We start from the raw sequence: 13,648 nt of genomic DNA, 5'->3' as shown, positions 1-13,648 counted from the left end.
CCATAGAAACCATTGCCACTGTGGTGTTTTTTCTTTATCTTGCTTCTGTCTGCAATAATTTAAATGCTGGTTAATCCCAAACCAGGGACAGATTGTTACCTGATTTTTTATTAATATGTCAGTTAAGTCTGTTTTTAAAAGCTGATTTTTCCTCCCCACCATCCATTCGTGGTAGCATGTTTAGAAATCTGACAGATACCATCAGCATTCTGGTTCCATAGCAAGGCTCCATTAGGAGCGTAACCTTAAGGCCAAATTCATGTTTAACATTCTCTTTACGTCCTCACCCCCCTTTTATGTCTATAGAGTATATAAGATTGTAACTGAAAGAACTTTTTTATCCTTTTATGGCAAACATATCTGCCATCTTCAACTTCCAATATTTTCCCTTTAAATCTTCCAGAAAAGTACCAGTGAAAAACCTATATTCATACTTACCAACTCATCTGAGGTCTGAGGTCCACTGGAAGGTTCTGTTATACAAAATAAAGGTTTTTATTTTAAACAAAAGAATAAGAACAATGCTATAAGAATAAGAACAATGTTATAAGTTACAGGGTCTTTTATATTATCAGTTAGAAGAAAAACATGTGAATGTTATTACAGTATTATATGGAACACTGACAAAAACTTATACAAGAACTTTGAAAGTTTAATCTGAAATGCTGAATATTTTTCTTTAAAAAGACCACCTTTCATGAATGTTGGGGGAACAGAGTGTAATACTGAACCTACTTGGTCCTTTTCTAAAGGCTGCTGTCCAACCAGGAAAATACATATAATTTTCAGTGATATTATGTTAGCAGGGGCTGATGACTGTGCAGCTTGTCACTGAAAGGATTCTACATTCCCATCAGATGACAACTTAAGAGCCATTTCACACTCTCACAAGGGAGCATCAAGAGGTAAACCCTTCCAGAACTTGTATGGGGACTGGATCCATTACACCACAGCTTAGGAAGGTGCCGTATGATTCTCACTGGGGACATCTACATGTGCGCTTTATTGTGGAGTTGACTAGTTAGCTCCACAGTACAGCATCAGCATCTACATGTGCAGCGCTATTAGGCCACAGTAAACAAATTAACTCCACCGTAGGATAGTACTGCCCAACAAAAGTACTATCCTACAGCCCAGTTTAGTGCATCAAATTCTAAGTGTAGACAGTGACTGTGGCTGGCTGGGGCATGAGGGTACTACAGTGCAGGGGCTGCATGCTGCCTAGCCCTGCATGGGGGCACCCTTGTGCCTCAGCCAGGCCCTCCGCTGTACATTGATCAAGGGTGGAGCAGCTGTGGTTTGGCAGGCTGATCTCCCAGGCCACTGCCAGCAGGGCTGTGCTGCCCCAGCTCAAGAGGCTGCAGCCCCAGCTAACATGTAAATGCTGTGCCTGGGACCAATAAACTCTGGTACAAACTGTGCCGGTGTTTATTCAGGTGCATTAATAGCATGTGTAGATGCTCCCACTGTGTCTGCCCAGGTCTGTGTATCCAACCACACATCCTTTCCCCCTCTTTGCTGTCTTTGGAATGGTCAAGCAAGGAAGTGTGGTTATTAAGCAAGGAACCCTATGCAGAGCACTACTGTAAGTGGTGCCTTTGCAAGGCTGTAAGAAGCGAAGGCCTCTTTTGTTCCCATCTTTCCCCTCTTTTTCTATACACATACATACAGACTGTGAACAAATGGGTTATTACTGGATTTATGGAGCATAAAAATCTCCCCTCATGTTCTTCTTGATCCTGATTAGTATCTTTTCAAAGCAGCTGAGAACTATCCTCAAATTGAACTCTCCATCTAATGTTTCAAGATAACTAGTAAGCAAGTATAATTCTTCTGCCAAATAATGTACCAATCCTCTTATGCTCCTTAATGGATATCTCAGAGAAAAAAAGAAATATGTGGGGACAGAAAAAAGTGATACCTACTAGAAATGTTAAGAAAATCCTTACAATTTTTTCCATATTATAAAGGAAAAAAGTACATCTTCTTTAATACAGAACCAGAAATCAGAGCAGTAGGAGAACGTTTCAGAGGATTGGTGATGGCATGCCACACCTTTTACCTTTCAGCCCTGGGCCTCATGAGTAACAACTAAAAAACATTACCATTTAATAACTGTTTAGTTGATTAGGTTAAGTGAGCTGGTCACTGCAGCATTGTTTCCAATGTACTACTTTCCTGTTCTCACACACTATAGTCCTGGGTATTACATTGTGGACTGGCAAACTCACTCAAAGAATGTTGGCAGATTGTTTCTATGCCCAATCTAATTTACATATTTAAATGCAAGTGTTATGTTGTGGCAGGGGGGGATTGCGAGGAGTTGCCCTGCAAATAAAAGCGCAGCTCCAGCTGAGTTGGGGCACCACAGCTGTGGGCACCAGGGGACCCTACAGGGGAGGAGACTGCACAGGCAGTGGCCCGGGAGGATCCAGCTGGGGCTGCCTGGGAAGAAGGGGCTCCACTGCTTTCCCTAGAAGCAAGCAGCAGAGCCACCTACCCACCTCCTGCCCTGGGCATTTCGCAGCCTACATCCCACCCACTGCCAGCTGTGGGTGGGCCTGGGAGCGTCCTGCTTGGCCTGGCGCGAGCCCTCATACCTGCTGCACAGGTAGCGCCTTGCTGGGCATGGCCATGGCAGCAGGAGCATGATGGGGCACATGGAGCCGGCTGCTTCCCTCCCACGGCTGCCCTGGTGCCCAGATTTACCCTGTATTTGACTGCCAGCGACAGAAGCCACTCACTTGGGTGGACAGCTGGGGGTCTGAGCCAGGGCAGGCAGATGAGAGCCCACAGCTGAGGGTGGGCAGGGAGCAGTGGTTCAATTTCAAAAGCTCGTGCCACGACCCGGCAGACAACCCTTTGTGGCTCAATACCAGACTACAGTCCAGTGGCTGGGAACCTCTGGACTGGAAGGCCTGGTCAAAATGTGATGGGGCTACTTGTGGCAGAGTAGCTCCTATAAAATACGACTATGTTGCAACCTCCAGAATAAGGTGAATATAGGGTGCCTCAAAACCCTAGCCCCCACTGCCTTGTGGGTACTTCTTGGCTGGAGAAAGGCTAAGGGGCATCACCCTGACAGAAACATGCCCCCACTGACAGATGTGTAACTCATGGCACTTTGCAAGAAGTGCCATGAGTTACAGAGATCTTTTGGACCCAACAGACATTCCCTGTTGGGTCTGGGAGATTGCAGGATCAAGCTCCAGTTTGGAGTGGCTGCATGTCTATAGTCACTCTCCCCTAACCCGCCCCTGTTTCTTACAGCTCTGATGCTATCTTCAGAATAGGAGGGGGTGAAGGGAGGGGAGGGAGCTCAGTCTGGGGTTTGCCCAGCCTTCGCTAGAGGGTTGGGTGGGTGGACTGCAGCTGCCCCACCCCAAGGAGGCTCCAATTCACCCATCTCACCCTCCAGTAAAGGCTGGGTAAACCCCAGACAGAACTCCCTCCCCTCCCTTCTCCCCCTCCCATTCTGAAGACAGCTCCGGAGGGGAGGAGGGGTCTGGGCTACAGCATCCCAGCTCTGCTCCCAACATGATCTGACACAAGTTAATGAAGGCACTCTGCTTTGGAACATCTTCATCTCAGCCCTCATGTAGCGAGAATTCAGACTGTGGCATGATCAGGCACTTTTAAAGCACTCTGCAGCCATGTTCTTATCAGGGCATGGCTGGAGACCACTTCAGAGGTCCAACTGCATGACAGTCACTTCTGTCAGTAGCCTGAGGCATTAGGCAGTCAGCAGCAATTCTTATCTGTTGCTCTCCAGCAGAATCTGCAACCATTGAGGTACTGAACATCTGGACTTGGTCTGGTCTTTAGATTCTCTCTCAATGGTCTAAAGGGGGGATGACAGGTTTTGGGCAGCCTCCACTCCTCCACATTCTTGCCTAGACATACACATCAAAAGTCTTAATGTGATGGTTGTAAACCTCTTGCACATACACCATGATCCAGAGGATCAATGGTTGCTTATGATTATTACTATTCACATTCCAAAACCCCAATTACAAGCAATATCTACTGCTGGAAAAGTCAGGAGAGGTTAAGCCCTAAAATAAGCCAGATACTGATCGCTTTCTTGCTAGAACAACTCCTTCTAAATTAAGGCTATAGCATATTCACCATACACTTTCAAGAAACTCGCATTGCTCCCCCTTGTTCTAAATATTGTGCAGACAAACAGAAGACTTCTGTCTCCATTGCTATCATATTTATATGACTGCTAAAGAAAATTCAGTTAGAGAAAAATAATAAAGCAGAAATCCGAGCAGTAAGGCACATTTATGTAAAATCACTTCCAGAAAGAATCTGCTTCACATAGATAGATTCAGTCAAATATCCCATCAGCAATGGATGGGAGGAATCAGAATGAAAAATTACATTCAGAGTAAATGATGTCTGTGAACACTTACCATCTGAGCAAGTTTGCGGGCCTTGTGACTGTACAGAACCATTGAGCATTTCTTTAAATTGATCGTAACAAATATAGTTATTCTCACCAGCATGTAGTAGTGGTCTGAATATCTAGATAAAAGAAAAATCTTTCATTTCTTTCTTTCTACCATTTCTGGAATCTTTTTGTTTGTTTTTTTACAAAATTAGCTATCTTTTATTTTTAAAAAATCATCATTCAATTCAATTCTATTCAATTCAAAGTTTAAGTTCAGCTATCCAAATAATTGATTAACAATAACCTTGAAAATGAAGGAGGCATATGGTATTTTTATGTTCTAGACATAGCTGGACAAAACTTTCAGTTTATTTAGTACTGGTAGAGACTAAAAACCTTAGGGAAAAAAGCAGAACACACTACTTTTATTTTCTTGGTCACCAAGATATCTGAATTTTATACTAAATTAAATTATAATTGCAAACTTAAAACAAATCACTAAAATTTTGAAAAAAACATAGCCTATTTTGCAATTTCAGTCTGATTAGAAAATTGAATGCTAAACAATTTTGTCCTAACCTGTCTTTGAAATCAGCTTCCTTTTCCTAACACAAGCCCCAGTTCAGGAAGGGACTTGAGCGCTGTATAACTAAGTAGATGAACAATTCCCTTGCTTCAGTAGAACTATTCATAAGGTTAAAATTACACACATACCTAAATATTGTAATGAATGAGGCATAATAAATACAGACTTAATGATAATGGAAAGGGAGATGTATTCTTTTTAGTCATGTGGGAATTATTAGTGGGTGTTTTACCCAATTATTCTATTAGCTATTTGGTAACAGACATGATATTTTAAATTTAGTAACTTGACTCGTTTAGGCTTTTATAAGAAAAATATTAATTTATGACATCAATTGATATTTTCCAAACAAGTGATAAATTCTAGATGACATACAAGTGCTTGATGAGACCGTAGCAGAAGTGAGTAAAGCTCTGTTGGAAACCCCCTCCCCATTTTTGCAGTCTCACTGACTGAAGTCCTCATATGGAAGAGTGGAGAATTTTTTCTGCTTCTGGAGAAAGCAATATTTATGTCTTAACCATATATTTACTATCCAGAGGCCTAATGCATCCTTTCAATTGACAAGAATGGTTTCTACAAGTATGCTGGTAGCAAAAGGAGGATCAGGAAAAGTATTGGTCCCTTACTGAATGGGGGAGGCAACCTTGTGATAGAGGATGCAGAAAAGGCTGAAGTGCTCAATGCCTTTTTTGCCTTCATCTTCACAGGCAAGTTCAGCCCTCAACCTGCTGCACCTGGAAGCAGAGTTTGGGGAGGAGGTGAGCAGCTCTCAATGCTGAAAGAACAGGCTAGGGACTACTTAGAAAAGCTGGACATGTACAAGTCTATTGGGCCAGATGGGATGCACCCAAGGGTGCTGAGGAAGTTGGCAGAAACGATTGCAGAGCCACTGGCCAACATCTTTGAAATCACATGGTGATCATGAGAGGTCCCAGATGATTGGAAAAGGGAAAACATAGTGTCCATATTTAAGAAAGAGAAAAAGGAAGATCCAGGGAACTACAGACTAGTCAGCCTCCCCTCACACCCTGAAACAATCATGGAGCAGATCCTCAAGGAATCAATTTGTAAGCACTTGGAGGAGAAAAGCTAATTAGGAATAGTCAGCATGAATTCACCACGGGCAAGTCATGCCTGACCAACCTGATTGCCTTCTATGATGAGATGACTGGCTTTGTAAATGTGGCAAGACTGGTGGATGTGGTGTACCTTGATTTTAGCAAGGCTTTTGATACAGTCTCCCACAACATTCTCTCAGGCAAGCTAAGGAAGTATGGGCTGGATCTATCAAGCCTGGATGAATGAACTGCGTGGTGGTTGGAGCATCAGAAAGTAGTAAATAATGGCTCCATGACTAGTTGGCAGCTGGCACCAAGTGGAATGCTGGGGCCAGTTTTGTTCAATGTCTTCATCAACAACCTGGAGGATGTCACAGAGTGCACCCTTGGAGGTTTTCAAAATCCACCTAGACAAAGCTTTGGCTGGGATGATCTAGTTGGGGATGGTCCTGCTCTGAGCAGGGGGTTGGACTAGATGACCTCCTGAGGTCCCTTCCAACCCTAACTTTATATTATTCTATGATGACTTCAATGAGCAATGGATTGAGCCCTTGATTATTAGGGGTGATATCCCCAGGCACAGTACAGATATGTAACCAGTTTTCATAAGCGGAAGAAATGTTCTGGTTGGATTTATATACTGAAATCAGAAAGTCACCCAAGACAGGGAAGATAATTATCATGACATTTTAAGTATCTTAGACTGAACTGGTACTGGGGAAGAGCTGAGAGTTTTGCAAACAATGTCTTTTGCATTGGGATAGAATTTTCTCTCCTATGCCCTTCTTCTGCACAGGCTGTAAGCCCCTTTCACTAAAATGTCCCACTGAAGTTAAAGGAGTAACCACCAAGATCCTACTGTAAATTAGGGCCAGATACAGCCACGTTAAAAATAGCAGGAGGGAGACAGAAGATCCTAAATATTATCTAACCTGAAAAAAATGATTATAGATTTTGAAGAACAGGTTGGTAAGAGCTACCATGTGGTTGCTGAATTGCAGAAGTAGACAGAAAAAAAGGATAAAATCTAGGAAAAGAATATTTATCAATCTATTTAGCTCCATCAAAAAGGATTAAATGGAAAAATGACTAGTCTTTTAAGGTCAGGTACATTAAAAACACCCACTGAAGTCAATCAAATTGGTTCTAATTAATGCAGAAACAGCTTAAGGTCTTCAAGAAGGGAAGAATGTTAAATGGCCCAATCTTCCTTCACCAGAGTAGTTAGAAGCTGCAACAAATCAACATTTTGTAGAGGAGGGGCAAAAGAGCAAAGTGTAAACTACTGTGGATCAAATAACTACATGAAAGGAGGATCTTAGCTACCTTGACTAGCTGAAGATAATTTGAAGAAAGTTGTAAAGAACAAACCTCTTCTGGTGTGCTAGAAACCCCAGAGCTGGTATCCAGGCATATCAACTTCTAATGCCCTGCTAAAAGGGAAAGAGCACCACAGATACACTGAAACACTTAGAAAAATATGGCAGCTGATATGTTTGATCATTACATCTCATTACTTACTTACTAGCTTGAATCCCTGGAAAAAATCTTAGGGGAGCAACCAGAAGCAGAACAGCACACATGTATAACACTGGTATGTTTTCAGGTGCTGCTCTGCAGCGATACAGAAATAAAACAAGCAATACTGGAAATAATTCTAAATATAAAATATCTATAGTAAGAACCAATGGTGGGCTCAGACAAAACACTAAAACCAAGATACTTCTTCTACTAATGCGTTTAGGTAGTGCTTGATCTGGCACAGAAAATGTAGTATTAAAAATAGAAAACAGGCAAAGCTGATCAAACTTTGCAAAGAATAGAAGACATATGTAGGTGGCTGCTTTTTCCTTAAAGAATTAACACAGGTGGAAGGTGAGGGGGCCGCAATTTATTGTTGTAGACTAAGTTCTTAACTTGCTAATGAATCTAATTTAAAAAATGCCAGTAAGTGTTCACCTACTGAAAGCCAACTCCTGAATCAGAACAATCACAAAAAATGGATGATTAATATACATAGTTATTATATAAAGGGGCTGTATTTCTAGAACAGGAAGTCTTTACTGGGGCATCTTCTCAAACATGCTCTGATCTAACAAGGACAAAAAGGGGGAGAAAAAAAGTGCTATAAATCAAATGCAAAGCCATTTACAACCCATTGTTGTACCTAATTAATACTAGACTATATCTAATACAGAATTCATGCAGTAATAACTTTATTGCACCATATGCTCCCTTTACAACGTGGAACTGTGCTTATTCTCACTTATTTAGATCTGCAAAAAACCCCACGGGTGAATAAAAAATCTCCGCTTTGCTCAATCTTACTGGTATCAATCTGACATTTTGATTCACTGTTACTTCTGGAGAGCAGGCGCTCAGCGACACGACATTTGTATTTTTATGTTGCATAGCCAAGGAAGACAGAAAATGGACATTGTATGGTTGCAACTGCGGATGAGGTGGATATAAATGTTTGACTTCTTCAGAAAGATTTAATTCCTGTAGCATCTGCTGTTTTCCAAGGGTTTCATTATTGTGGTCCTCCTCACCGACAGGCTCCATTTCAACTTCCAGAACTGCATTGTTACTTTCAATGTTGACAGGATACTTGAAGTGATCCAGCAAAGTTTCCTCCACAGCCACAGCGCATAAGCGAGTGTCTTGTCCAGAGTGAAACCTGCCTTCAGGAGGTGCATTCATTGCTTCATTTTCTACGTTGAAGAGTTCAGAGCCAAACAGCCCGTGCGGACTAAACATCTCCATGCCCACCCCCTCTTCCAGACTGGAGATGCCACTGAGCAGGCTCTGATTTTCCATGGCCACCAGCAGCCTCTTGGCTTGCTTGTTGGGCCTCTTCAGGAGACACCTGCCTGTTCCAGATCAGCTTTCTTGGAGACTTGGATCTAGAAAACAAGATGAGCTGCTGGAGTCACCCGAAAGCCACTTTTGCCATGTTTGCTCTGGGCCGCAAACCAACCCAGAGGCTGACCCGTGAGGGAATTTCAGGTTCGGCGCTGGGTTTCACCCCAGGGTCCAACTACCCTATGCAAAGCAGACCCAAGGCATCAGCACAGCCCACTGCTACCCTGCCACAGGGCTGCACCAACATCCCTGCGCTAGGCTGGGAGCATTACTCCCTAGACACCAGCCTGGGGTGAGAAGGATGGAGACGACCAGGTCGCAGGGGCGAAGCCGAGCGAGGACGGGGCCAAGGGGACTATCTAGCCGTCCCTCCCCCTTTCGCGTTGGGGGCGGGGCTGCGGGGCGGCCGTTGCCAGGCAGCGGGGGGCGGGGCACGCCCGGGAGTAACAGCTCACCTGCGCCCCCCTGCCCCGCCTCCAGAGCAGGCGCATGCGCAGTAGCAGGCAGGGCGCGCAGTTTCTGACCCGGCCGCCCGGCAGCTGCGTCCCGCGCTGGGGCAGAACTGGGAGACAGTTAACGTGCGGGGTGGGAGGAGCTCAGCCCGCCCCAGCCTTCAGCGCTGCTGGGGCGCGGTGCGGAGAGTTGGGGCTGGCTGAGCAGGCACGTGCGCGGGAGCTGTGCTGGGAGGGCGGCTGCTAGTTCACAGCACAGCCAGAGCATTACCCCCTCCCGCCTCCTGGGACACTCGCTCCCCAACGAGGTGGGCACTCACTTCTTTCCTCTGCCCGAGGGAGTTCAGGCCCCTCTTCCTCCTCCCGCAGGAGTGTATGGAAACACCAGGCTGTTCTGGTCGTCTCCGTCCTTCTTGCTGAAAGTTTGCCCAGGCTAGCGGGGGCCGACTTCCTGGGCAGGTGTCAGGGCTGCCAGAAATGCATGGATGGCCCATGAAAAAACAAAAAGAGGCTTTTAAAAATGCGGCGTGTAAAATCTATTTTAAAAAGCCATTTATAAAAAGCCCAGAAACCACATGTACCACTTACTTGAAGGCCTGTTTTCCCTTGAGCTGAAGGTGGGATGCAAGTGGTGCTGAGACAGAGACAGGGGCAGCACCATCTCGTGCCTGAGCAGGGGGCTATGCCAGGGCTTTGTAGCCCAGGGAGGCTCTGTGGTTCCCTTTCCCTCCGGCAGGATCCATGTACTGCTGCCACTCCCTGTCCTGGCTATCACTTGTCTGTCAGAGCTGTGCATCAGGCAGGACAGGGAGGAGGGCATCAGGCAGTGGCTGGGGCAAAGGAGAGGCAGTGGTGGGGTTGCACCCCTGGACAAGGGTGGCAGGGCTGGCGGGGGTGAAGCTGGGGGGTGGCAGCAAGGTGAGGGCTACAGGAGGCAGGGGTGCATTAAGGGGGAAGGGAGAGTTAGGGGGCTGTTGGGTGGTGCAGCATGGGGATACAAGGGGCAGGCAGGGAGCAGGAGTGTCTGGAAAGGAGGAAGAGCTGGTCCCCATAGCACAGTCTGAACAGTTATTATCCTTCACACATCACAAAGGTTGTAAAACATACAAAACAGCTTGGTTATTGGTAAACCTTTGCAGCTTGCCAGAAAAAGCGAGAGTTCACAAACTTACTTGACATGACATCCCTGGCAGGCACGCCACAAGTTATCCCCACCCCTACCAAGTGTCACTCCAATTCCCTTCCAGTGTGATCTGCTGCTCTGCTTTCTGCTCCCTTATATGCTATTGTGCTGCCTATCCCTTGCCAGGTCTGCTTACGCCACACACAGGCTGTCTGTGCCACTTATGGCATGTGCTGCAGGTTGGCCACCCCTTCACTAGGCCAAAAGCACCAGTAAGCAAAACCTATGATTACCCTCCAAGGTGAGTGATGAAAAGCTCTACATTCTAGCCCCTGGCTTTCAAAATATTTTTTTCACCTAATGACTGCGTAACAAAAAATAGAAAAAGTCCTGTGAGCAGAGAACAGAACAAAGGCCCCACCACACTTCTCTACTTCAGCCAAAAGCCTTGCTAGGGTACGGACTCAGGATGCCCTCTCTGGTCCAGTAAATCTTTAATTCTTTGCTAAATAGTGGCACAACAGCAAACAAGAAAGGTTGGAGAGCATTCCTAAATCAGAATAGCTTATAACCCTGGGGTGGGCAAAATATGGCCCATGCAGCCCATCAATTGATTGCATCTGCCCCCTGGCTGCCCTTGTGGTGCTCTGCATAGGGCTGAGTCCTGTGCGCTTCTGCCTGGGACAGCCTGCACCCACCCTGTGCCCATTGATGACACCACCCTGGCCCTAGCCAGTGTGGACCCCACTGCTGCTGCAGCTGTCAATACTCCTTGGCTCCTGCCCCTGCCATGCCACTCTGGACAGCAGGTAGCATGGGCACATACCGAGCACCACATGCTCAGTCAGGTGGGAGGGAAACTACAGCTGGGCAACTCCTGCCCCAGCATGCAGGGCTCCAGCTCTACATCCTGGCTGCCATCTACCCACTCCACCTGCCTGGCACTATGAGCAGCCACCTGTGAGTGGCCAAGTAGGTGGAAGGCAGCCCTTCCAGGAAGCTGCACACACTGCCCAGGGCCAAGGCAGTGCCACTGGCAGGTGCAGGACAGGCTGCCCCAGGCAGAAATGAGTAGGGCTCAGCCCCATGCAGAGCACTGTGGGCCAGATGAAGGGTGGGGTGGACCATACCTGCAACTTCACTGCACTGCCTGAGCAAGCTCTGTTGCACATGCTCCCTGCCCCCACCCCAGCCAGCTCCTGGGAACTAATGGGCAAGCAGCTGTCCTCTCCTCACACACATATGCACATCCACCCATCCATATCCTCCCCTCCCCACAATATACAAGAGTAAGACTCTATTTTGAGCTATTACTCAATCACCTCTATATACAGTATTCCAAAAAACATAAATCATTGGCAAAAAATATTTAAAAAATAAAATTAAAAGATGTTACAGTAGATGTTGATTTCTAACATATTTTTTTTTATCTGTTATTTGTTAAAATGGTATCTTCTGAAAGATTGTGTGCATGTGTGGTCCTCACCAGCTCCCACAAATTCATTAAGTAGCCCACCAGCTGAAATTAGGTTATAATAGGGGTGAGCAATTATTAGGGCAGTCTTACAGGGGATTATAGATATGAATCCTTAGGCAGAGGACAGAATTTAACTTTGTTCTCACACATTCTTGGACTCTGGTCAGCTCCCTGTTCAATCCTCTACGACGTTGGAGCCCATTCCAAGTCATTCAGCACTCCTCATGCATTGTGTAGAGAGCTTAACTTCTACAAACCAGTTGCCTAAATTTAATGCACCTGTCTTTTCTTTGTTCTGAGCATTAGAAGAACTTTTGTACATGAATGTGTCACAAACTGGCAAATGATTCAATTTATCTTGAGGGAAGAGTACCATTTAATTTGGTTTCCCTTATCATTTGGTTCATTATTGTTTGGTTCAAATTACGTACATAAGGTTTTATGTTCTGAAGGTCTCCTCCACTAGAAGTCATAAGAAGCACACTTGCCTTCCATCTTGAAGGTTTCTTATAACAACCTCAAACCTTTTATTCCAGAATTCCCCCCAAGGAGCTCATTATTTCTGATCAGCTGGATAAGTTTAGCAAGACCTTGACTCAGCCACCTGGGACTGAGCATGCTAAGTAGGGTACAAAATGCACCTGACCCATGCCAGCCGAAGCAACACAGGGACCTGCAGAACACTACGCACCAGCCAACAATTCAATCTTTATTGAGGAATTCCTTTTACATTAAATTCCAGATTATACAATCAGAGCGCTATCTTCCAGAGATGGAGAATATGTAAGATCTCAAGTACAACTTTTAAGTTTGGTGTGTATTACAATAAAGGAAACGCTGGGAATGTCCTGAGCCATATCATGCTACAAAATATACGATATACAGACAGACTTTGACAGGGTTATATTGGCAATGTAAAACAATATCACAGAGACAAGTTGCTCCCATATTTCATCATCTAAATACCTGCTAATTTGCTATATTTCAGTAGATAAATCACTATAAAAGAGGTAAATATTTTTCCATCACCAGTCTGAATCTGATGAGAATGCTGTCTGCTTATTAGGTTTTCAATAAATGCTCTAACTGGATGAACTAATGTACAATAAATGGGTTCCAGAACTTAGGAATGGGGAATAAGATGTAGACAGGTATAAAAAGATGTGGTGGTTGTAGCAGTGGTAATTGCAAAAACCTTAGTTTTTATTTCTAAGTCACCGAAAAAAGGGAGAACACAAATATATAGATACAATTAAAGAAATCAGAGTCGGATGTAAATAACTGACAACGAAAAGGCAGTATTACACGTGGAGTAAATGAACACAATTTACTTATTTAAATAAGTAATGTTTATATAGGAAAACAAAATACAGTAAAAAGGATAGATTAGGTTGGTAAATTTGAAAATGTGTAGGGCTAAAGTTTAAGTACTTAAATTTATATTCTCTACAAAAAAATCTTAAAGCAGTTAAGGCTGAAAAAGCATTAGTAGTTAACCATAGTAAACATTAACATCCAAATACCTTTAAACCATTTCTAATCTCACACACAAAAATTTACCCTTAGAAAACTGGAGTTGAGGGAACCAGCCAATTCCTTACTGCCATGCAATAGTTTATTACTATCGTTCCATCCAAATTCTAATGCCCATTCAACATTAGTTTTTCTCCCGTCCTTCTCTCCTCTTA

At 44.5% G+C, this 13,648-nt stretch overlaps 1 protein-coding gene across 2 annotated transcripts in view; it reads right to left on the bottom strand.

Annotated features, from left to right (window-relative positions):
• The window catches only part of TESMIN (testis expressed metallothionein like protein), a 32,840-nt gene extending 23,696 nt beyond the window's left edge, over positions 1-9,144 (bottom strand). Inside the window, exons 1-3 of one of the 2 annotated variants that reach the window (XM_019547257.1) lie at positions 8,372-9,144; positions 4,419-4,530; positions 439-473 (exon numbers count right to left, since the gene is read on the bottom strand). In XM_019547257.1, coding sequence (XP_019402802.1) covers positions 439-473; positions 4,419-4,530; positions 8,372-8,863 — 639 coding nt within the window. In that variant the 5' untranslated portion in view covers positions 8,864-9,144. The remainder of the gene's footprint in view (positions 1-438; positions 474-4,418; positions 4,531-8,371) is intronic. The other variant, XM_019547256.1, reaches the window with a different exon arrangement.
• Positions 9,145-13,648: the final 4,504 nt, after the last annotated feature.

The sequence above is a fragment of the Crocodylus porosus genome, unplaced genomic scaffold (genome assembly GCF_001723895.1).
Source record: "Crocodylus porosus isolate Cpor-Errol unplaced genomic scaffold, CroPor_comp1, whole genome shotgun sequence".
Lineage (NCBI taxonomy): Eukaryota > Metazoa > Chordata > Crocodylia > Crocodylidae > Crocodylus > Crocodylus porosus.
Note: the sequence above shows the minus strand (reverse complement) of the source record. Positions and strands in the feature narration are given on the sequence as shown.